A 25812-nucleotide genomic window follows, 5' to 3' on the forward strand; every position below is an offset into this window, starting at 1 on the left:
TTGTTATTTTTATAACAGTTTCTCTACGTGACGCCCTATTTATTTATTTTTTCTGTTTTTGATCATGTAGTATGTATAATATATATACTGTATTAGTCTTAGAGATGAATTAACTTTTTAGCAGCTTCCGATTACAAAGACATAGAGCAAATATAGCAATAAATAAAATATTGTGGCATGGATAAAACATGATTTAAAAAAAAGAATTTAGATATAAAATATTTTTACATTATAAAATAAAGGTTGATTTTCCAACAGCACTAATTACTATTTAGTATATTATTTTATGAATCAGAGCATCTATGTATTAATTGGTGTATTTTTTTAAACATTACTCTTAAAAGAAAAATGATAGAGTTTACTTAACATTTAAATCTCATTTTCTTCTTTTCTTTCACCTTTTCCAATCCAATAACGTTCAGATATAACAAGGAATGAGTTGAAACAAATCAGCACTTGCTTATTCAACATCTTTATTATGAAGTACCTTTGAAAAGAAATGTACAAGTGGAACAGCACAGTGATATCTTGGTGTTTTACTCTGAAAAAAAAACAAAAAAAAGGAAAAAAAAACAAAAACACCATGACCTTGTGTTGCAAGTCTGAACATGTATGAAATGGTAATGTACATATTTACAGCAGAGAATTGATCAGAACCCAAGTGAGATTAAAGGCCAGCAGCCGAAAATATAACTGGACTGTAAATAAAAACTTAAAAAGCATGGATTGGTTCGATAAACATATATTTTTAAAGGATAAACAGGATAAAGGCACTGTGTTTCACACCAAATTGACACATTTGCATTCCTTTACAGAATTACCACTCGGTCAGCTGTTGTAGGGTGTCGGGGGGGTAAAAAAAAGAAAAAAGGGCTGAAGCGGTTAGCACAAAAAACATTGAAATAACTAATTTGGGAAAACATTCCTTATATAGCAGTTAAACACATTTTTTCTTATAAACAAATACATAATTTTGTAATGAAGGCATAATCTGGGTTTGAAGTGGAACATTCCGGTCTGTTGATGAAAACATTCCCAGTATCGTCGAAACTGAACGACATAAGCAAGTCGTCGCCTCTTTTCCCCCAAATGAGAAACATTTATAAAGATGGCACTCGGATACAACGCCGAGAATCTGGTGAATGGAGTGAATCAAATGTTACGACAAAAAGGTGCCAGACTTTAGGAAATACATTCACCTACTGTGGCAGTACATCGATTCAAGCATGTATTTTTTATCAAATAACACGTTCAGAATCAACTGATCGGTTTTCGGAAGAATTCAAAATAAAGCTTGACAATAAATCCTACGCTCTCGCCTGGCTTCCAAATATTCATTGATCTAAAGTTGGAACTTTTAAAAAATATTCAGGGTCAAAGAAATTGTTATTGCAGGTCGACACGCATGTTCAAAGTTTGACTTGATCGTTCAAATATTGACGCCGTACTGGTCAATGTGATTAAAAACAATATTTATAAAAATCCACACGTTTTGTAAATACAAATCAATAGATTTGTCTCGATTTACATTCGTTTAATTCTGGTGATTTTAAATATGCTGGTTTTTTTAAAACTAATAATTCACTCCTTCCCCCCCCCTTTTTTTGAACTTAAAAACAAATCTGTGACGTTTTAAAAGTTGAATTTGTGTTTAAAAACATTCCAAAAAGCTTCGAAATGTAAGATGAGCTTATTTTAGGCGTTTTATCAGTTTGAAAGGTGGGAGCTCCGTTTTCAGCATCGCCGGTGAAAACGGGCTGTGACAAAAATCATATTTCAGGGCATGTGATGGCAAAAGATAAACGTGCACAAACAGAAGATATGTTTACGACAAGCTTCGTTAGAAACAAGAGAAATCGGATGACTTACACAGGCATACATGATAATGCTCTTTGGCTGGTTCTGGTACACACTGCATGGGCTTTCACTCTCACGACAAAAGAAATTTAAAATAAATATTGGAAACGGCACTAGCCAGGCAGGAAAACAGGCACCTTTACTGAGATAGAAGTGAAGTGACTTGAGGTAAACGGTACTGGGGACTGACGAGGAAAAAGAAGGTCCTGAATTGACAAACTTCAAAACAAACAAACAACATTAAATGAGACATGAACTAGCCTGTGTTAATAGTACCTGCCTTTACATCCAAAATAAAAAGTAGCTAGGATACTTATCAAAAATATGTAGCTTTGGTAAACAAGTAATGTAGAGAACTGTGGTCTGGAGGTTGAGAACACTACATGACATCTAGGAATTGAGGGAAAGAGCTTTTGTGTCCGCTTCCCATAATCCCCTGCTCTCTCATCTTGCCGCCGGTGGACGAGGACCAGAGGCGGCAAAAAAGGCAGCAAATCTTTAAAAACAGCTTTCTTTAATGTCCCAAGCACCTGTGACAGTTTTCCGTGGTAATGTAGCAGCATGGTCTGCGAGGGACAGAGTTCCTCGAGAGCAGAAGACTTCCGTCAGCCTCTCACCCGTTTTTTTCCATCCCTCGCCATGGAAGACGACCCGGTCAAGATCCACCAGCACACGCGTGAATGTTGACGTGCCTTTCCTTCGACCTTGTTTGATCTGGCAAAGATGTTTCGTTGCTTCGTGTGTGTTGAACCCAGGCAAATGATTCCAGATACTCACTAAAAAACAACCACCACTTTCGTGAGCTTCTATCATGCAGCTCAGTCTACCTTCCGTCGCACTTTGCTTCTTCCATCCCTCTACTTGCTTTCGCTCGAGCTTCAGTCCAAACCGACGTCTCCGCTCATTCACCCGCTCATCCTTCACTTGATCTTCCTGTTCCCCGCGAAAATTAAAACGTTGAAAATTTTCAGTCGACCTTCTCCACCTTTCCGATTATCTTCTCCTCAAAGATGGGCAAGATGGCGTCGTCGTCCCGGACCTCCTCGAACACGACGCCACAGTCGAACTCGTCGCTCACTTTCTTGAAGTAGAACCTGGACGGTAAAGACATTTGTTAGTTGGTCCTGATGCTGGAAAGCCGCACTATGTGACATTAAAAAGCTAAAACAGTTATGATTAATTAAGAGGAAGGCTATGTTATGGTAACAACATTTTTCAATCTAAAAGATTTGTTCCAGCTGTTCTCCAGCAGCAAGTCTTGACGGCTCCAGAGAACATTTGTTGGACTGAAATCAACAGTGGGCCTTATAATCCGGCTCGTCTTAAGAGACCATTTCTGGTTGCATTTTATGACCTGTAAAAGATTTTATGTGGTACACCGCTTAAAAATACGTCAAAATGTTTTCACTCGGCGAGGCCTCGCAGCATCTCTGGGCAAGGCTTCGTAGCATCACTGCGAGAGGCTTCGTAGCATCACTGGGAGAGGCTTCGTAGCATCACTGCGAGAGGCTTCGTAGCATCACTGGGAGAGGCTTCGTAGCATCACTGGGAGAGGCTTCGTAGCATCACTGGGAGAGGCTTCGTAGCATCACTGCGAGAGGCTTCGTAGCATCACTGGGCGAGGCTTCGTAGCATCACTGGGCGAGGCTTCGTAGCATCTCTGGGCGAGGCTTCGTAGCATCACTGGGAGAGGCTTCGTAGCATCACTGGGAGAGGCTTCGTAGCATCACTGGGAGAGGCTTCGTAGCATCACTGGGAGAGGCTTCGTAGCATCACTGGGAGAGGCTTCGTAGCATCACTGGGAGGGGCTTCGTAGCATCACTGGGAGAGGCTTCGTAGCATCACTCGGCGAGGCTTCGTAGCATCACTCGGCGAGGCTTCGTAGCATCACCTGGCGAGGCTTCGCAGCATCTCCAGGCGATGTTTCGTAGCATCACTGTGCGAGGCTTCGTAGCATCACTGTGCGAGGCTTCGTAGCATCACTCGGCAAGGCTTCGTAGCATCACTGGGCGAGGCTTCGCAGCATCACTCGGCGATGTTTCGTAGCATCACTGTGCGAGGCTTCGTAGCATCACTTGGCGAGGCTTCGTAGCATCACCTGGCGGGGCTTCGTAGCATCACTGGGCGAGGCTTCGTAGAATCACTCGGCGACGCTTCGTAGCATCACTCGGCGACGCTTCGTAGTATCACTCTGCGAGGTTTCGTAGCATCACTCAGCAAAGCTACATGGCATCACTCGGCGACGCTTCGTAGCATCACTCTGCGAGGTTTCGTAGCATCACTGGGCAAGCTTCGTAGCATCACTCTGCGAGGCTTCGTAGCATCACTCAGCAAAGCTACATGGCATCACTCGGCTCCTTAGACCAGACTCCGATTGTTATGGTGCAAAGCATCACATTTACTAACAGTCATGGCAGTAGAAAAATTGAAAGCGTGACTATGATACAGTGCGGCTGTAATTTCAACTGGCTCACAGGATACTTAAAATCATGTCCTTTTGTGACGGATCGATGTCAGGGGAACAATGTTTGGACCATATTTGTCACCTGGATGTGAGTCCAATGTATGCAAGAGCTCTTAAGTGTCAACCTGGTTAAGTTGGTTTCTCTTACCTGTACTGGCCCTTTTTGGTAAGCAGCTCCTTGAACTGGCCCAAAGTCACGACACGGCCTTTGACTGACGTTCGGTATGGTATCGGCTCCCCGCAGAAGTAGTAGGCGACCGTCATGTTCTCGCACAAGATACGCTTCCCAGGTTTGTGCCTGACAAGAGGAGAAGAGGTTCTTAGAAGTAGCTCAACTACACACATTAACTATAGCCATGAAAAGCCATCGCCTACCTCTGCTTAGCTTGTAGTGCCGACCTCCTCCTCTCCTCCTCTAGCCGCCTCCTAGCCTCCTCCAGCTGGGTGAGTGGGTTCGGAGCAGGGTTGGGGGGCATGGCGGGGTCCTGGATGAAGGGATGGGAGGGCTGTACCTGGGTGGAGGATGGAAGGGACGGGATGGCTGCGGTGACAGATGAGGGGTTGTTGCGCAGCTGAGCGGACACCCAGGGGTGCACGGCGCCTGGTCGCTCCACAGAAGTTGGTCGTGGCGACTCGCTGCTGGGTCCGGTTCTCCTGGAACTGCTGGTGCTGCTGCTGAAATACGAAAGGCAGGAATGTCAGGGGGAGTTAAAGTAACTTTTGGATTGAGTATCGAATCATTTAAAATCCAAACAAAAAACTGCATTATAGGTCTCTGTATCATGATGAGGCAGAAAATAAAGACTCACCCATGGGAGCTCTTCCTTTGTCTGTCTCCATCCATCATCCATTGCATGATCTTTTGGTTCCTTTCCAGATCCTCCATTTGCACGGGTGCTTCCAGAACTCTGCCGCACTCGTCCCCTTTACCAGGTGACTCTGCGGTCTTCTTGCCTCGCCGTGAAAGTGTGCTTCCTTTGCTGCTGTAAACACGCGAGGGAGCGGAAAATAAAAGGTCAACACCTACTTGAAAGGTCCATACGACATTCCCATCTCAATGTCAAACATTCTGCATTTTTAGATTTCTTAAACCGCTGCTAACATTGAGCCAAGACTGGAAGTCACATAACATTTTCGGAAATTAACACATTTAAGGAATGAATATTACTGTGGCTCGGTAAATTTGGATAGAATATTTTAACTTTTATTAAGGTAGCTGTTCTAGTGGCTGATATTTTTTAATTTATTTTCCGTTAAATGAACAGAATAATTAATAATAACGCATTTTATATTTAAAGGTCACTCGAGGTCACCTGTTGTGATATGACACGATGGTGTAATCCATGCGTTTGTGTCTTCTCATTTAGACTATTGTAACAGTTTATTTTGGTGTCTAAACAAGAAGGATCTGTCTCCACTGCAATTAATACAAAACTCTGCAGCAAGAATTCTGAGCCGCTCTAGTAGAAGAACTTACATTTCTCCGATCCTTAAAACTCTGCATTGGCTTCAAGTTCCTTTCAGGATCCATTTTAAAATTCGGGTTCTTACTTTCAGATCTATTCATGGTCAGACCTTCCATCAGTGATCCGATCCAGCCTTACACCCCAGCTCGGGCTCTGAGGTCTGTGGATCAGAATCTACTGATGGTTCCTGAACAAGCTTCAGGACCAGAGGAGAGAAATCCTTCCAGACTGTTGCTCATAAGCTTTGGAACCATCTCTGTGTTTGATGATCTACTGACTCCTTCAAGAAACATCTTAAGAACTTTTTATTTGTGCAGGTTTTTTTTCTTAATGATCTTGTTGCTGCTGTATTTGTCACTATGTTTTCTTGGTCTAAAGTTTTCTATTTGTATTTATTTATAACCGAGTATTGTCTTTGTTGTTTAAGCGCTTCATGACCCTGGTTTGCGAAAAGTGTTTTATAAATAAAAATGACTTACTTACTAATCACAAGCACTCATTCAGAAGACTCAATACACAATTTAAAAATGTTAAAGACTCCAGGTGAACCAACCTGTAGCCCATCCCCTCGATTGTACTGGAACCAGCTCCGTCTGCATAGTTCCGACTTCTCCCGGGGTACTGATTGGTCTGCTCGCCGTTCCAAATGAAGTTCTGCTGAGACCTGGACCCTGGGTCTTCCTGCCCTTCTCTTCCTCTGTGGTGGTACAGCGGTTTGTGGTGGTGCACACCTGAGACACAGGAATATGTAAGTAAGCAAGTTATGGATTTACTATTGCGACATTATTACAAGCACCCATTAAAAAATAAAAACAATAATGCAGTTAGAATTGAGAACAGTGCCGTTACCTCTGACCCCTGCTGCAGGGAGAGCATGCCCGGGCCCTCTGTGTAGGGCGTGGTGGGGCTGTGTGACGCCACCATCAGGCGAACGTGAGGATTTCGGGGGAGTGTGACGACCGCCTCCTCCTAAGGTGCTGTTGACCGCCCCGGGCGACTGGCAGCCGGGTGTTTTCATCACGCGCTGCACATGCTCATCCAATATTGATTCCGGGTCGTCGTCCAGGGACTCCGCCATGGCAACGAGACCACCGTAGGTGGCCGCCGTCGCAGAGTTCGCAGTGGTCTCTGAATAATGAGCTCCGTAGAGAGGCGGGAAGGAGGAGGGGAGAGGAAGTGCCAGACTGTGGGTGGACAGCGATGTCGTCACGGAGACGTCAGCGTCGTCGCCTTCCTCCTCCTGATAAAGATATGAAAACATGACAACTTTAAAAATACAAGGAGGCGCTTTTTTTTGTCTTTCTTTCTTTCTTTGAGCAACTGAAACAACAAAACCATGAATACCTCTGCCAAGGAGCTGATTTTATGACTTTAGATTTATCTTTACGATTATAGAAAAACATGTTTAAATCTCACTAAGTGGGACTAAAGTTGGTGCCAAACAATTTCCCGAAGGAGACCTCCTGTGGGATCAATAAAGTTTTACCTTACCTTACCTTACATGCATGAGTGTTAACCACTGTGTTCCAGTGAAAAAGCATCTTTCATCATTTAGTTTGGTCATTAAAGTAGACGAATCAAGTTCTATAGTTTTAACCGGAAAACTTAAAACAGGTGAATCAGAAACGCCACCACAATATTCTACATCATTCCATTTATCTACGCTTCGTTGAAATCCGTACATCCGTTTTTATACTTAATCCGTTTACCACTCCTTGGCAGAGGTAATAAGCGCGTACGAGCATCGGCTCGACTCACCAGTCGAACTCTTTTCAGCCTCTCTTCCAGACGTTCCTGCGCCTCCCGCTCCCGGAGGACCGTCTCCAGCCTGCTGATGAGCTCCGCTGCAAATCTCTCCGGCTCAACGTGAATGTCCTTTGGCATGCGATACGTACGCTGCAAAGACATGGACGTGGTTATGACCCGTCGCTCATACCGACACGTACGTCGCTGCCGTAGAAATTATAGTATAACCTACAGGTATATGAGGTAGGGGCACACGTCCGTTAGCTTTGGCACTTTCTTGCATCTCTTTTCGATGTTGCTTCCGATACCTGTATGGAGGAATGCCATCCCTGCGGAGAAAGGAAGAGTTTGAATAAAAGACCCACCAGAAGAATAATCGGAGGTTTGCCGGACAACTTACACACTGCTGTCAGTCAGAGACATGGTGTCCGCGTCACTCGACATGCTCTGCTGCTCGCTGTCGTTAGCGCTGGTGGCCGGAGCGCGAGCGTAGCCCATGTTTGCGTAGTATGGATTTACCGGTTCCCTCCATGGTCTAGAACAGAGAGTACACAAAAATGTAAAACCTTTTTTTGGTAAAATATAAAACTAATTAAACAAATACTTTTTGTTCGAAAACAAAGACATTTAGATTTGACGCTACTGCACACAAAAGAAAAGTCTACGTTACACAGAAAAAAAGCGCTATACTAACATACTACTATACTACAAAAAAAAGAAGATGAAAATAAAACCGCACAAGCTATCGTGGCACTCACCTGTACTCCCTGGTGTCCTGTCTTCTCCTGCTGGACGTGGTTCTCTGTGGAACCGTTTGCATCAGCAGACTGTGGGTAAGTCGGCTGGCTGGTGTGTCGCCACATTCTTCGTCCGTCTTCTCCGGCTCCGATTCCCTTGTTCCTCCTCCACACCTGACGAGACACATTTATTTTATTAGACGTACACAAACACTGAAGAACTTCAAAAGTCTAATTGAAGGTCAAGGTGTGGAGAACCATTAAAGAACAATTATGTTTTGCAAAGTTTGCTATTAAACTGTCAATATGATATGGATGTTAACAGAAACAAGGAATCACATCTCACATTTTTACATTTAACTGTTGGCGTGAGTAAAGATACAACAACTACAACAATAGTAAAACGCAAAAATCTAAAAATATTTAATAATAATAATAATAATAAATATATTTGTCAATAAAAATGTTTTCTTTCCATCATCTTTGTTCTTCTGGAAAAGTTTAGATACGTTTTACTTTTAGTGTGCAACGAGTCCCAATGTGCACTTTAAGATGATCAGACTTTTTGTTAAAATGGTCAAAATTCATGCTTTTAATATAATAAATGTTCGTCCACACCTGCATACATTTCTGTTTGACCTTTGGTTGACTTGGATTACGCACAAACTTGATCTTTGCACAAATTAACATCCATTTGAGGCGATATTATTGAGGTTATATCTACACTGGCAAGTTGTTGTGTAAAAATACCCACATTATATCATTGATAAGGCCTAAAGACATGCAGGATGATGCGAATGATATAATAATACAAGCAACACCAGATAAATTGAAAAAGAAAAGTACACAGTTATGCTGCAACGGAATATAACCATTGTTTTAACATTATTCAAATAGATCAAAAAGATGTCTACCTCATAAAGGAAAAAAAACAGCTGGATTAGAAAGAAAATCTTTTCAAAATTCGAGGCATCTGCTTTTATAACCTCTGAAAGCTTTGTATTATTTTTAAGTCGTTTCTAACGCCACAGCTAAGACTAAATAATAACAAGTGCAACATCTCTTTTTTCCATTTCCTTGGACAGCAGAATAGATCATCTTTAAGCTAAAAACCCAGTCAAATGCAATTCTCTGTGGGTTTTCCATCATTTGGGTGTTGGGTGCACGATTAATCGTTTTAAATCACGATCTTGATTCCTATATAATAATAAAAAAAATAAAATTGTACAGCATTTTCATCCAAGATGTCACCTGCAACAAAACAAGCGCTCCCTTACAAGCACCCACCATCAACAAGTGATCGCGGCGGAGAAAATGAGAGCAGTTGGATTCAAAGAAGGCGATACAAACTAAAACAATGTAACTCGCAAACAGTGTTATGCTTCAGAAGCAGCACCGCAAGGTAACAAACTTATACAACCACCTAAAACGTCACCATAAACTGAAATATGACGTTTGCCGAAGCTGTAAAAGCGAAAAAACGACCTCGAGCTGGCTGTATAAAATATATCAACTATCATGTCATCATGGGAAATGTTGTCTTTTACCTCTCTCGTCACCTTTACACATGCTACACTTAAATATAGTTCAAAAAGGATTATTGTTAAAATTATGCAACAGTTCTGTAAAAAATAAAAAATTAGATTGAGAAAAAAACGTGATTTCAATTCTCTGCAAAAAAAATTGTGATTCTTATTTTGTTCAGAATCGTGCAGCCCTAGTGCGTTTACATAAGTGTATATATATATATATATTTATATATATATATATATATATATACATTTACAACTTACAAAACCGTGCACAAGTGTGCAAGCTGGAAGAAAAAGGCAGAATGTCTGACAGTGTTTGCACTTCAGTTTATTTTGCCATTAGGTTTGTCTGATTTATTATCAACTGAAGTAAACACGTTTACAGAACGTTTCAATGTTTACAAAATTTATATTATGTGCGTTTACAACTGTATTTAAAGTAACTAAATAAACCGACTCCATTTTATTTCAATGTATGCTTTGTTTGCCTTTATCTTAACAATCAAATAAATACATTGTATTGTAACATTAACTCTTCATTGTATAAGCGAAGAAATGAATGAAAACAAGGACAAAGATAATCAATAATATATAACCATGAATCCTCAGATTAAAGAAAAAGAAATTACATATTAAATCTGAACTTTGAGAAAACAAATAAGATTATTCTCCATAATCGCTCAGCCATAGTTGCTCACGTTCTTGTTAGAAAAGTATTGACTTATAGCTTTAGAGGTGTGTTCGAGGTGGAACAGAGGAAGTTATTTAAAATTGCTCGTTCAAACCATATATTTTTAAAAATCTATCCCGAATAAAAGGTTTTGCTCCAACCACTCATTGACATGAATGTTGCGATGCTGTCGTGTCGAGTCTCATGATGGGATGTCATTCATTGTCACTCTTCCAGTGGTTTATAGGTCATTTGCTGCTTCATATTAAAAGATAAGAGTCGCTGCACATGTTTTGTTTTGTCAATTATTAGCAAATTGAAAATGATGTTTTTATGCATTTAAACATTTTTTTTATGTATAAACGTGCAGTTACTAGGCCGGAGTTGCACTTAAGCTCAAAATAATAATATTTAGTAATTTTCAAACGCTCACCTCCACTCCTCATCTTCAGCCAGTGTGGGCAGATATCCTGGTCCAGGCTTTGAGGGACCCGACGAAGGACTCTGGTCACTCGGGTTGGGCTTGGGGCTTTCTCCTCCCGTCCGTGTGAACTCCAGGTAGAGGTCCGACTTCAGAAATAAAGGGTAGGTATTCTCCTCCATCATGGCCTGGATCTCTGTCTGGGCCTGGAATGAACAGAATATCAAGTTAAGAGTCAATAAAGAACCATGTGTGTGACAACTTTTCACTTCCTAGAAAGTCCAGTCTAGGTGTTATTTTGCCATATTGACTCCCAAGTGCTCTTTAAGCAGATTATGAAAATAATAATTTCAAATTTTAAACTAAAATGTACAATTACATTTCTTATGCAATAAAAAACATGGAGAATTTTTTTGGGGGAGATGATACTAATGTAATGATAATAATACTAATGTAATGATAATGATACCAATGGGGTGAAGTTCTTGTCAACATAAATGTTTTACAATCGTTTTTTTTCATGTTTGAATAATTGTCTGTCATAAAAAGGACATTTTCATTATTTATTCATTCATTCATTTTTTATCGCTTATTCCCTTATAAGGGCTGCGGGCGGGTTGGAGTTTATACTTGTTTATTCGGGGGAGAAGCAGGGGACACCCTGGACAGGAGGCCAGACACACACACTCATACCTAGTGACAAGTTCCGAATCAACCTCTGTATGTTTTGACTGTGGGAGGAAACCGGAGTGCCCGGAGTAAACCCATGCAACACATACAAACAAAAAACCCCGCAATTTGCTTCCTTATTTAAAAATATACATCAATTGTATTATAACTTAAATGATGGTATAACTTTAAACTGTTAATTTACACACGTCACAACTTTACCAGTTAAATTTCTAACTTTTTTGAATACGCAAATTAACAATCATTATAAAAGATATTTCTAAATTCAATAATTCAATTGGCAGTTATATGCACAACACATTTTTTATTTGGCGCACGAAGGAACCAAACCAGGGTCGATATACAGAACCACAACCACAAGACTACCAGTGACATCAGATCAAATACTTCAAAATAATCAAAACTCCAACAATACGACAAACAAATACACATCTCGTCACCACTGCCGCATAAAAGTAGTATTATTTAGTGACTTATTTAGTATTTTTTTTATACTTCTGAACTTTGAATTATATGCAATATTCCAGTGGTTTGAAGTCACACAAGTGGATGACAAATCGGTCAAAAAAAAAACCTGGATCACCATCAAAATCGAATCAAGTTTGTAAGGTTTATGTTGTTTACAGGACAACTTTCCACCTAAAAGAATATAAACTCCTTTGGCAGAGTTAAATATGTCGGTCTTTTTAGGCAATGAACTATAGTTACAATAAAACTTCAATGTTAATTTATTTGTTCCTCACAAAAAAAACAAAGTTATTGAAACATTTGGCAGAGAAACTTCTGTTGAGCCCTCGAGCCAGATGTGAGTCAAGTCAACAGATGGATTTGCTGATGAAACACAGATGACACAACAAGGCTTTCAACTGTGGAAATTATACCATCTCGAGCATTTTCGTTCAATAACCAGACTTCCTTTGTGTTCATCTCTCCACAGAAATGGTTGCTTGCACTTCAAAAACTCATTGACCAGAGGTTTTTTTAAACACAAATTGCATCTTTGTCAATAGAATACAGGGAATACGTTAACAAAAATGAAGGACAATGCTAAGAGGCCTTTGACCCGAGCCATAGGGGACGATAAGGTCTTGTGAGCAACAGATCCAGCTAGACTTAGCATCGCCAACATCAGAGATCGGCTTGTAAAAACGTAGCTAGATTTTCATCGGCTCCCATGGCCAGTTAAAACCATAAAACACAGATGTCTTTAGGTTACGCAAGAGGGAACCAACAGTCAAGGATATTTTATAAAGCAATTCTCATAAAAAAACAACTGGGAAGAAATATTTAACTCAAAAGAACAACATTATTTCTATGTCACAAATTACCTGTTCGAACATGGCAGGGTCGGGATGCGGTCGCCCCACGCAGTCTCGGATGAAACTTTTGGTGGCCGGTTTGATCTGCTTGGAGACGATGCCACCTCCGTCCACGATGTACTTCCTGTAGATGGCTTTGGCCAGCTTGACCCTCTTCTCCTGGCTCGTCTTCCTGAAGCCAGAGCAGGCAAACCAGAAGTCCAGTAGGTCCGCGCAACCTTCCTGGCACAGGAAATTTCTGAACAGCTGGATCCCTTCCTGGTCGTCCAGAAGAGAGTGAAGCGACTCGGCCCACTTCAGGTAAGGTGGAGTCGGAGACGCCGAGCCCTCCGGTTCGTAACCCAGGTCCAGGTCGGGGCGACGAGGGGTCGCCGACGAAGACGAGGGCGTGTAACTCGACGCATCCCCGATTTTAGAGGACAAGGAGAGCAGAGGGAAGCCATGGGTTAGGGAGAAAGTGTTTGGACGGGTGTTGGCCAGCTGACCAGGAGGGTCCACGTCAGACCCCTCCTCGCCAGGTACAGGCGGCCGTGGGGCATCCTCGGTGAAATGGGCAGGGCCGCCGAGCGAGGTCACCACCCCGCCGCCGCCACCCCTGTACCCATGCAAGTCTCTGACTACACTCATGTCTCTGGTTGCACAAGGCAGAGGTCAGACTCTCGCCTCGGGCACAAATTTTGCAGAAAAGCGATTCACCCTGTAAAAGAAAAGGATAAACGTAAGCATTACAAATACTTCAGGCATCGATGAGATACAACTTGAACGTCCTAGTACTGGCGCGCATACGGTACTAGTCACACACTCGTTTCTAAAGGCTTCATTCGTTTGGAATTAGGAATCCGTTCTTACCTAAAGTAAATAAGCCAACCCAAAGTTACCAATATCCACCGTTAAAAGAGATTATTTGTACTAGTTTTGGTTCTAATATTGATATAATGTGGAAAACAAAAGCCAAGAATCCAGTTAGTTCCGATTGTTGCTTCAGGAATAGTTCAGGGTTTAACGTGGGACATTAGGACATTGTTTAAAATGAAAACCGACTTAAACCATGTAGTCCTTAAGAGTTTTTCTTATGTGCATCAACCTCATGATACACACGTTTAAACATAATAAAAGAGGAATTCAATCTTTTTTCTGCAGATATTTATGGAACATTAATTAAGACTATTCTTCAATGAGAGTATCAGTATTTCCAATAAACTCCTTGTTGCATAACCAGCAGAAGTACTTTGAAGTGACGACTTTTAGGAAGTGTACGACGATTGTTTTATGACGGCTATAAGATAAAAAGCTAGAGGGTTGTTAAAGAGATAGTCCACAATTTTCAACAATTTTCTACTCGTCCTCACGCCAACCGAGGGATTATTTTTAGAGTAATCCGTATATTTTGGGAGTTACGGGCAGAAATCCATGTACATATAACAGTCACGAACAGTGCTCAACTTTCTTTGTCCAAAAAAAAACCACTCAAAAACATCAAATTACCTCCATAATGCTCGTCTGTAACGTTTTGAAATGTTGAAATAATTTAATTATTTTTTATTGTTGAGGCTTTATTACACAACCTTACAGACGAGCAGTATATAGATGTTTGCGAGTGTCTTTTCGGACGAAGTAAAAGAGCATTATTAATAATTACAATATTGCATTTTAACTCTAAAAAGGAACGAATCTCTCTGAAAACAATCCCAACCTTAAGTTCGAAACGAGGGCGAGTAGGAAAAGAGTCGAGTTTAAAGTTAGGTGAAATAACCCTTTAACCATTTAGGAATTCTAGTAACGCAAGATGTGTTCGACCAGTTTTTTTGGGGCAATTAAATGGTTTCAGAAACTGTCTTGAGGGGCCATAAAGCAAAAACAAATTAATAAAATCAAGCTAAATATGCTAAGATTATTAACTTTGCGTATTTCAATGTCATATTTGACGTATATATTGATTGTTTTTCCAAGTATTTACGCACGTTTGTTTGGATGTATTATTGCTACTGGACAAAATATATTCTCGTCCAGAGGATTAATAAATATCTAAGTATCTGTCTTAACAAGTTTTTATTTGTTCAGGATTTTCCTTGATTTTCTGGAACTCCTGTTGTGTTATCAGTTTTATCTTGACCTTTAAAGTATATACTTTATTGAATATTGTTTTGATTGTTTAAGCGCTTTGTGACCCTGGTCTGGAAAAGCGCTATACAAATAAAAATTACGTACTTACTTATATTTGACGTATGTATCGATTCTTTTTCCAAGTATTTACGCATGTTTGTTTGGATGTATTATTGCTACTGGACAAATTATATTCTCGTCCAGAGGATTATTAAATATCTAAGTATCTGTCTATCTATCTTTATAAATGTAATCCAGCATCTAAGGTAAGGTAAAACTTTACTGATCCCTCAGGAGGTCTCCTTCTGGAAATTGTTTTTTTCCAATAGCCACAGCAAATACAGCAATTGTTCATTAAAAATAAATAAAAATAAAATGAGAACAAAGAGAAATAAAGAGAAAGAACAAGATGATACAATCTAAATATTTTAAGGGGCAATAAATACTCGCAAAAATGAAGACTAGTAATGAATAATAGAAATAACTTAACAATTATTAGTTTCTACATGACGTCACGAGGGGCCACATAGATGCCGTCAAAAAAGGGCCACACTTTTGAGTCTTGTGTCAAGAGAGAGAGAGAAACATTTTGGGGAAAAAAAAAAGTTCAAGTTCACAGCCGAGTCCAGGTTCGACGGCTCGAACTCCAGACTCCGAACCCCAGGTATGGAGTCGAAGTTTAAAAACAAAACAATGGAGGCAGAGATACGTTGACTGGACTCAAGAATCCCGGGGCAGGAGGACGTGTTGGGGACTAAAAGTTGGCCCCTGTTAGCAGCGGCTTTGAAGTGAGAATCTCATTCATCTTGGCCTGCAGAGACTGGGGGGGGGATGGGTACACAACTCTACAACCACACAAGAGGCCTGCGCACAAAAACACTTCCACACTTCGCAACTTTGGGGACACTTTTCGGTGTTTTTTTCCACGCGGGGAACTTCAACCCGGTTCTCTCCCCACGACCCCCGACGAGCGGCTCCTCGACACCGGCTCCACAAAGCGAGCACGACCAGAAAAAAAAGCGACGGCACGTTTTCCAGTCGCTCCTAGCTAGCTAGGTTTTTTTTTTTTTTAGGTTAGCTAGCTTAGCTTCCAGAGGTGCGTTCGCGTCCCCGTTGTTTTCGCTCAACGAATTGGCCCCTACCGTCTCTGGAAGCCCGTCCCCCGTACTCCACAGCATTGGGGATACCGGCGAGAACTGTGTGCTCCGAAAGGCGGCATAGGGATGCTTTTCCTCGGCTTAAATGAAGAGAGAAAACAAGCCTCGCTCGCTCCTAGCTCCCCATGGTGGCTGCTAGTCTGAGCGAGAATACAAGGCGAGTGGTAATCCGGGTAAGCGCGCCCCCCTCAGGTTCAAACGGGAACTGGCGCAACTACAACTGTTTTGGCAAAAACTCATAAAAAAAGGCTGAGGAGGACAGTTCAGTTTCCTCAGGGGCCACATTTTATACAGTGACTTTCACGAGGGGCCATCAAGCAAAGAGAGAAAAGGCCAAAATATATTGTGAAAAAGTTCAATCTAATGTCATCTTGCACTTTCTTTATATCTGTTGTGTTATCAGTGTTATCTTGACCTTTAAAGTATATACTTTATTGAATATTGTTGTGATTGTTTAAGCGCTTTGTGACCCTGGTCTGGAAAAGCGCTATACAAATACAAATTACTTACTTACTTACTTACTTATATAGAAAGTAATTTAAGTAAGTAATTTGTATTTATACAGCGCTTTTCTAGACCAGGGTCACAAAGCGCTTAAACAATACAAAAAAAAAACAACTTAAAAATACTAAAAAGATCAAGATAACACAGAGAAAAACACAGGTGTCCCAGAAAATCAGGGAAAAGCCTGAACGAATAAAGTCTTAAAATGTTTCTGGAAGGAGTCAGTAGATATAGTAAGTAAGTAAGTAAGTAAGTAATGTTCATTTGTATAGCGCTTTTCCAGACCAGGGTCACAAAGCGCTTAAACAATCAAAACAATATTCAATAAAATATATACTTTAAAGATCAAGATAAAACTGATAACACAACAGGAGTTCCAAAAAATCAAGAAAAAGCCTGAACAAATAGAAACATCTTAAGATGTTTCTTAAAGGAGTCAGTAGATCCATCAAGTGCAAAGAGGGAGGAAGATTGGTTTGTTTTTGTTTTATGAATCTATCGTCTGTGTTGCTGTGAGCTGGAAAAACAATTGCCCGAAAGAGATCTCCAGAAGGATCTATCTATCTATCCATCTAATAACATCAAGATAAATGTGCTAGAAATATCCTTTTACTGTATTTTCACTGTGCTTGATTCTGTTTTTAATTTTTTTTAAACAAATGAAGGTTAAAGAATCCTAAGATTAACATAGAATAGAATAACATTGTATTTTCACTCCGCTCCTGCCCCCAATTAGCAGTAAAATATCAGTTTCCGATTCTATTTAAAAACATTAAAACAATCTGATATAAAGGCACCTTTTTCCTCATATATATATATATCTTCGCACGGCATATGTGTGTCTTGACGATCACCAATATGGACTGCAGGAGAAACAAGGTTCATCCAAAAAATCATATCAATCAAACCCAAAGAGGCTGATAAAGATAGATGACCCCAAATAATGATGATAAAAAGGATCATGTCTTCACTAAAAGGTGCGATCCCAGCTAGACGCTTTGCTGGGGAATAAAATAAATAAATAATCATAAACGTTAATAAATCTGTCAACATTTATTTATTCCATTTTTGGTCACTTCAAATGAATCAAGTTTATTTAAGAAAAGTGGATAAATGTAAATTAAAATATATGTGTATTTTTTGATGAATGCTCTGTTTTTAGAATTTTATTTTAGAAACAGAAATGAGGAATTATGACGTTCAAACAATTATTGTTTTACTACTTTATTTTTATTTTATTACAGAAATATATTTTTTGAGATATGAAGTGTTTTTTACAAATACTAAGCATAATTGGAAAAAAAAAACAATCTAAAATGATCATGTCCGTACAACAAATATCAGGTATGCACACTTAGAAGAGCCTCCATGGAAAAAAGGCGACAGCGAAATATAACACAGATCTTCATGGTATAAAATAAAAAAAAGGTCAATGAATATTTTATTTCTTACCTTCAAGGTGTTAATTTTACGTCGTCCATCACGGCTGGAAGTGTCTGACCGGACGCCGTGAGCTCTGAGCGTCCACCCTCAACCAGGAGCTCTGAGCCACCTCCAGCTGTGTGTGTGGGTGTGTGAGTGTGTGTGTGTGTGTGTGTGTGAATGTTTGAGAGAGAGAGAGAGAGAGTCAGGGTTATACATCATTAGCATTCAGAAAACTTCACATTGTCTGTTTATTTATTATGGAAGACTCCATTGGAATATTGACATTAAATGACCATGTTGTGATCATTATAAATGATATAAAGTCCCTCATGGACGTATCTATTTAGGTTGTTATTCATTGACTTACAACACATGGACGCTTTGTTTGTTGAAAAGATTTTGCAAGTAAGTAATTTATATATAAATTATATTTAAAAAATATATACTAAAAAGATCAAGATAACAATTCTTATTTCCTTTATGTTCAGTATCTGCTTCAATTGTTTGTGTCACTTCGATGAAACCATTCTCCACTTAAATATGGGATTCCATAAAACACACAAACACAAATGTTTATCATAATACTTGCTTAATAAGGGGAATTTAATAATAAACGCATTTCTCTAAATATTACAGTTACGCTTTGTGGCCACAAGGCGGCATCTTTCACTGGAACCCTTTTCCGTTTTCGCTGGTGTCGCTTCTACATGAACAACAAAAATACGGTTTAATATTAAAAACGAGTTATTCACCATGTTGGGGTCACCCAGGGGGATTCGTCCCATCGAAGCATCTAGGATCAGGTGACCCATGTGACGTCGACAGTCCCACTTCTGCCCTTTTCCACTCCCGCTTCCTCCGTATCTCCATGACAACCAGGAGTGGAGCTGCAGAAGTAAGAGATGAGACCAGGTCAACAAAAGAGATCTCGTCATGACAAGATGACCTCCTGGTCTCGTGGTGGTCTCTCCTCTCTGCAGTGGTCAGTGGCAAACCAAGCCCAAACAAGGTTTATAATAAGGTCTGTTCGATCAATTTTCGATGTTAGTTTTGCTTCTGTCATGAAGTAGAGCTACATACACAATGTAAACATACCAAGTCATTATTTCAAACAGCGAAATATTATTGTACATTTTTTCTTGTATATTTATTTAGTTAAAATATTTCTATATCATGAAAGAACCAAATATGTATTTTGTGAATCAGGAAATACTCGCAAAAAGTAAAAAAAAAAAGAGGAAACGCTAAACAAGTCAAAGTTGAACCAAGAATGAATATTAACTGTCAAATAATAATAATAATATTATAGACTGGCGTCCTGTCCAGGGTGTCCCCTGCCTCTCTCCCTATGATACTGGGATAGGCTCCAGTCTCCCCACGACCCCGGTAAGGGATAAAGCGGTAGACAATGAATGAATGAATAATAAAAATAATTATAATAATAATATAGACTGGCATCCTGTCCAGGGTGTCCCCTGCCTCTCTCCCTATGATACTGGGATAGGCTCCAGTCTCCCCGCGACCCCGGGAAGGGATAAAGCGGTAGACAATGAATGAATGAATGAATGAATAATAATAATAATAATTATAATAATAATATAGACTGGCATCCTGTCCAGGGTGTCCCCTGCCTCTCGCCCTATGATACTGGGATAGGCTCCAGTCTCCCCACGACCCCGGTAAGGGGTAAGCGGTAGACAATGAATGAAGTAATAATAATAATATTAACAATAATAATAATAATAATAACAATAATAATAATAATAATAACAATAATAATAATAATAATAATAATAATAATAATAATAATAATAATAATAATAATAACAATGCAAGCAATGACTCCAGCAACAAGCTCGGGTCATAATCCCATCTGTGGATGTCAGTGATGATTGATTGACAGTCCAGGTAAACAATTATGCATATATTCATCTAGCTGTGACACACACACACACACACATTTGTTTTGTCTGCTGCAACACACTGAACGTGTTAGTGCTGTTGCCCCCGGAGACGATGCAGGGGGATGGATGAAGACTAAATCAGATGAACTTGACCTTTAGCATGTCTTGGTGAGGGTTGTGTGGGGGGGGGGGCATGTTGGTGCTCATGAATCTGTAATAAATGTGTGTGTGTGTGTGAACTATTGTTTCACCGAGGGAAAGGTCATCTCATCGGGGTACCAATGCACCTGTGCGATCTATCCACCCTTCGCTGTTTTAACCCTTATCTTTTCTCTCCCTCTTCGTTCTCTCTCTTCTACTCCCAATCCATCCATCCATCCTGATAACTACATCTCTCTCACCTTCTCATTCCTGACCCACTTGCATTTTTAATCAACCCCCGTCCTTCTCCCTCTGTCTCCCCGTCCAATCCTCCAGCTTCCCTTCAATCCACTTTGTTCACATTATGGAGCTCCTTCCAGCCCCTCCCTCTCCTGGAATCATCTTCCCGTTGAGGTTCGTCCGTCACAGTCTACTTTTCCTTTTCTCATCTGCATTCCAGCCAAAATGGATGTTTTGTTAGACGGTCATGCCTGGTTGAGGCGAGCGAGGGATCAATTGATGGCTGGTAATGTGACAAGGGACGTGAAACTGGTGCCATTCACTTCACTTGCATGTAATAAAACTAGTTTAAATACCCGGTGAAATCAGGTAGTTTGTTTAGTAACGGGTTTGGAAGAACTATAAATTACTTTCTTTCAAAATTAATTAAACCAACAATCTCTGAAAATCAGGGGGGTGGGCGTTAAAAATCGCTGCAAGGAACAGAAATTATGTAAATAATCCTTTTTTGATTTCTATTAAATAAAGTAGGAATTGAATTGATTTGGATTTTCATGGGGGTCTTCTGCCCCTATTTTCACCCCCTTACAATGAACAAACATGGCTGAAATTCTCGAAACCCCCCTACTTCGTATAAAGGTTAAAATTTCATCAAAAATCTTCTGGTGTTTTTCCCCGGACCGGATCGAGTTACCTTATTTCGTGGATATTAAGGCACGGGTCAGGCACAAACAAATACTATTATATATTATACAATATACAGTGGTAGGAAAAGGTTTGGGCACCCCTGTACATTTTTTATAATTTTCCTTTATAAATCATTGGTTGTTTGGATAAAAAATTCCAGTTAAATATATCTTATAGGAGACAAACACAGTGATATTTGAGAAGTGAAATAAAGTTTATATGATTTACAGAAAGTGTGCAAGAATTATTTAAACACAATTAGGCATGTGCATAAATTTAGGCATCACAAAAAAAAAAATTACTCAATATTTTGTGCATCTTCTTCAGAAATAACAGCCTCTAAACGCTTCCTATAGCTTCCAATTAGTAAGTAAGTAAGTACGTAATATTTAATTATATAGCGCTTTTCGAGACCAGGGTCACAAAGCGCTTAAACAATCAAAACAATACTCAAAAAAGTACATACTTTAAAGATCAAGATAATACTGAGAACAACACAGGAGTTCGAGAAATTCAAGGAAAAGCCTGAACAAATAGAAACGTCTTAAGATGTTTCTTAAAGGAGTCAGTAGATCCATCAAGCGCAAAGAGAGGAAGATTGTTCCAAAGCTTAGGAGCAACAGCCTGAAAAGATTTCTCTCCTCTGGTACTGAGCCGTGTGCGTGGAACCATAAGTAGATTTTGATCCACAGACCTCAGAGCCCGAGCTGGGGTGTAAGGCTGGATAAGATCAGTGATGTAAGGAGGAGCCTGACCATGAATAGATCTGAAAGTAAGAACCAGAATTTTAAAGTTGATCCTGAAAGAAACTGGCAGCCAGTGAAGAGTTTTAAGGATCGGAGAAATGTGAGTTCTTCTACTAGAGCGGCTCAGAATTCTCGCTGCAGAGTTTTGAATCAACTGCAGACGAGACAGATCCTTCTTGTTAAGACATGAAAACAAACTGTTACAATAGTCCAGACGAGAAGAAACAAACGCATGGATTACAAGCTCCAGATCATGTTGTGACAACATTTTCCTAAGTTTAGAGATTTTTCTCAGTTGAAGGAAACAGTTTCTGGTCAGTTTTCTTCAGTGTCGTACAAGAGACATGTCTTTATCAAATACAACACCCAGGTTTCTCAGGCTCAGTTTGACAGACTGACCTAAGTCACCCAAGTACTGACTCAACCCTGGAATCTTATCATCAGGAGCAATCACCAGTGTTTCAGTTTTGTCCACATTTAGCTGTAGAGTGTTTTCACTCAGCCGTTGTTTGATTTCTAGCAAACAATTGACTAAGCTGTTCAGCCTCTGGGGCTCAGTTGGATCAAAAGAGCAGTAGAGCTGGATGTCATCAGCAAAAATGTGATAAGAAACATCTGGAAATCTCTGAATGATTAGGGTCTGGATTCTGGTGGAAGGTATTTTGGATCTTTTTCTTTACAGATCCTCTCCAGTTCAATCAGGTTTCATGGACCGCCCGCTTTAAATCACACCATAAATGTTCAATAATATTCAGGTCTGGGGACTGAGATCATTCCAGAATGTTTTACTTGTTCCTCTGCATGAACGCCTTAGTAGATTTTGAGCAGTGTTTAGGATCATTGTCTTGTTGAGAGATCCAGCCCCGGAGCAACTTCAACTTTGTTACTGATTCCTGGATATTGTTCTCCAGAATCTGCTGATATTGAGACGAATACATGCGCCCCTCAACTTTAACAAGATTCCCCTGCACTGGCCACACAGCCCCACAACATGAACCAGTTCAATTTAACTGGATTTTTTATCCAAACAACCAATGAGTTATAACGGAAAATCATGAAACTGTACAGGGGTGCCCAAACTTTTTCATACCACTGTAAATGTAATAACTCCGGTTTCCACCAACTGTCCAAAAACATACACAAGTTGATGGACAACCCTTCGTCCATTGGAGTGAGTGTGCGCATCAATGTTGAGAATCAATGGTAATAATAATAATAATAATAAAATATTTTATTTATACTGCACTTTATATTTGAACACAAATCTCAAAGTGCTAAGTGGTGGAAAAGGATCTTGGTAAAAGTGTCTACAGGTTTAGATTCATTTTAAAATCGTATGTAATTGTTAAACATTCTTTATTGATATATATTGCACTGGTTTCATTGAATACCTTGTTTTCTGGATGTGATGTTTGTGAATTCGACGGTTGGGTTGATATTGACGATCAAATGAAACGTCTTCACTCACCTTAAACTAGAAACTCTTGTACATTTTAAATCAAACAGCGGTTTATAATATTTGGAGATGCAAAAGAAGTTAAACACCCCAAATATAAAGCAAAAAAAATTGATATCTCCAATGAATCAATTAAAAGCGCCTTGTTTTCCCAAAGAAGAGCCACATCTTATAACTTGTACTTGGAAGGAAACAATTCTAAGCTCTAAGAAGACAAACTATTTTCCACTGGGTAAATGTTACTGTCAAGTTAAGCCTTTGTTACAGAGAGTAGCATCGTATGTAGTCGATGTGTACCGTTTACAAGTAGAAAAAAAAGGGCAACGAACTTGGTTACTGTCTGGCCCAGACTGCCAGAGTGTGTCTTGAAGTAAGTAAAAAAGTATCATTTTTTAATCCATTTTTGCAATTATTAAGGTGGAAATTAGTGTCAAATAATTACGGAGATTGACGAAAGCATCCAGTTTGAACTCTCATTTATTTAAAGACACTTTTTTTCGCCACAGGACTTTGACCTGCTCACATAATGATGGGTAAAGGAACTCCTTTATTCTATTTATTTTTGTTACAATTCATTTTTCAATAGTTTCTTTTATCGCTTGTCATGTTAAGCTCTTTTATTTAGACAAAAAATGTCTCCATGTATTTATTGGTGGTTAATCAAAAATGATGTACCTTATCCAGTTTGTGTTTTAGTTTGACATACTATTATCTTCTCTAAATCTCAATATAAAAAAACATAAATCCTTAATTGTATTTTGAATAAAAAAACAACAACATAGTTTAGATTTAAATGGATAAATTCCAGAAACTACCTGAGTGTATTTGTCTTTTTGTACAACCTTCATTTAAAAAAAAAAAAAATCACGTTTCTTACCCCTTGTACGAAAAGTTCTTTATATATAGATATGTAAAAAAATGTCTTATTAAATTGAAGAAAAGAAAAAACAGCTAAGCAGCTCGGTGATGGTTCTTTTTGTCAGCGTGTGGGTCCGGCTCAGGCCCTCCTTTGTTCCAGCTGCCAGAGCAGATTTAGGCGTCTGTACGAGGGCCTGTCAGAAACAGGCTTATCTCTTGGGGGCCTCCGAGCACAAAGAGCCATTTAGGTGGTTCTCGCAGAGTGAAATCTTCATTATGAACCTCTTGAAAGAGGAGACCTCTTCTTCAGGATAATTGGAGACATGTATTTGGTTGATCTCAGAGTGACAAACGGAAACTTAGAAAGTGGAAATTCTTTTGGGTGGATTTCTCGGATCCGACGGTTTGACGGTTGTTGGAAATCGTCTTTACGTCGACGTACCTCGAATTATCGAGATTATCTATCTCCCTCGATCCATCCTTCCATCTGCTGGCCTTTCCCAGCCATGCCTGGAGCACGAGTGTCAGTATATCTGCCATGGCGTCCTGCTGATGTGTATTGTGATGCGGCTGAATACTGCAGCTACCAATATGGCCCGCACCAATGCTGGATTAGCCACAGTGGATTAACTGGCTGCCCTCCTGCTGCTTATTCAAATATTGTTTCACGTATTGTCATCATTGGAACTGAGCTCTGAACCTTGAGCTCTGTAAGCGACACAACGTTTCTCCGAAAAAAGAAAAAAAAAAGATCCGCAGAAATAACATTCGATTCGTGTCGCCGCGGCGGCTAAGAAAACGCCTTCGACGGCGGAACTCGCGGCCTTAGAACGTTAAGGAAAAGATGGAAAGATGATGGCGAGCGAGAACTAAAACCAAGGCCAAAATGGAGCTTGAAAGAAACCCTTGATCTTCGATACACAGTTTTCTCCTCGCCTTTCTCCCACTCACTCTCACACATACACTTGGGAGTCAAGGCAATTGATGTGCTGCCTTTGATGGCAAAGGGAGGCCTATATTAACGGCAGAAAGGCTATGATGAAAGGGCTGCAGGGGGAAAAAAAAAAAAAAAGAATGAAAATGAATCGAAAAGGATGCCATGATAAATTATTTTCGATGAATTGATGGTAGCCAGACATGGAGACGCTTTAATGATGGCGGACGAGGGAGGCTTACCGTGCTAGCCCGGCGGTGGAGGCGGTGGCCGCGGTCGGTTTTCCCGGTACCGAAGCGTCCTGTCGCCCCGTCAGCGTTGGAGGGTCGTTCCCCGCCGCCGCCACCGGAGAGACCATCGTCCCGACGATCTGGAAACCTGGACGCCCGCCGCCAACGTCCCGCCGCTGGAGCCGTCGCCATCTTTGTCCCGTTGTTGTCTTGGATATTCTGCGTCGTCTTCTTCTTCCCTCCCTCTTTTTTCGCTTTGATCGTTGCCTCCCTCCCCGGCTCTTTGCCGTATGACATCATCACGCAGCGGTATCGACGAGCATCAAAGGGACCCCCGGGCTGGACGGTGTATCTGACAGTCTGGAAAAAAAAAGGGGATGTTGAACAAGGAGCTCGCGGCGCGACCGGACCACACGTCGCTCCTTCCTCGCGTCCACCCTGCAGATTTTTGATGAGAACCAAACACCACCCATCGCCTGCCGAGGCCCCCTGCTGTGCGAGCTCCGTTTGATGATGCATTTAAGC

At 40.3% G+C, this 25812-nt stretch overlaps 1 protein-coding gene across 2 annotated transcripts; it reads right to left on the reverse strand.

Moving 5' to 3' along the window:
• Positions 1 to 456: 456 nt before the first annotated feature.
• LOC148089721 (axin-1-like) lies at positions 457 to 25329 on the reverse strand. 2 transcript variants are annotated; one of them, XM_087809615.1, is made up of 15 exons: positions 25300 to 25329; positions 18844 to 18978; positions 18119 to 18224; positions 12912 to 13599; positions 10906 to 11099; positions 8292 to 8444; positions 7934 to 8068; positions 7766 to 7862; positions 7546 to 7683; positions 6637 to 7027; positions 6341 to 6518; positions 5131 to 5304; positions 4697 to 4996; positions 4470 to 4619; positions 457 to 2951 (listed from the first exon to the last, which is right to left on the reverse strand). In XM_087809615.1, the coding sequence occupies exons 4-15, from the start codon at positions 13527 to 13529 to the stop codon at positions 2825 to 2827; spliced, it is 2655 nt and encodes an 884-aa protein (XP_087665741.1). In that variant the 5' UTR covers positions 13530 to 13599; positions 18119 to 18224; positions 18844 to 18978; positions 25300 to 25329; the 3' UTR covers positions 457 to 2824. The 2 variants fall into 2 exon arrangements, with proteins under 2 accessions (XP_087665741.1, XP_087665735.1); XM_087809609.1 differs by lacking the exons at positions 18119 to 18224; positions 18844 to 18978; positions 25300 to 25329 and adding an exon at positions 16148 to 16284.
• Between the last annotated feature and the right edge of the window lie 483 nt (positions 25330 to 25812).

This window comes from Callionymus lyra, chromosome 1 (genome assembly GCF_982586985.1).
Source record: "Callionymus lyra chromosome 1, fCalLyr1.hap1.1, whole genome shotgun sequence".
NCBI lineage: Eukaryota > Metazoa > Chordata > Actinopteri > Syngnathiformes > Callionymidae > Callionymus > Callionymus lyra.

Bases quoted from the DNA above. Each gene is read 5' to 3' on its own strand.
- LOC148089721 (XM_087809615.1), bottom strand. From the start codon at position 13,529: ATGAGTGTAGTCAGAGACTTGCATGGGTACAGGGGTGGCGGCGGCGGG. The intron at 7,028-7,545 runs GTGAGTCGAGCC...TATCTTTATCAG, and splicing joins GGCTGAAAAGAGTTCGACTG to GAGGAGGAAGGCGACGACGC. The intron at 4,997-5,130 runs GTGAGTCTTTAT...TTCGTATTTCAG, and splicing joins CAAAGGAAGAGCTCCCATGG to CAGCAGCACCAGCAGTTCCA.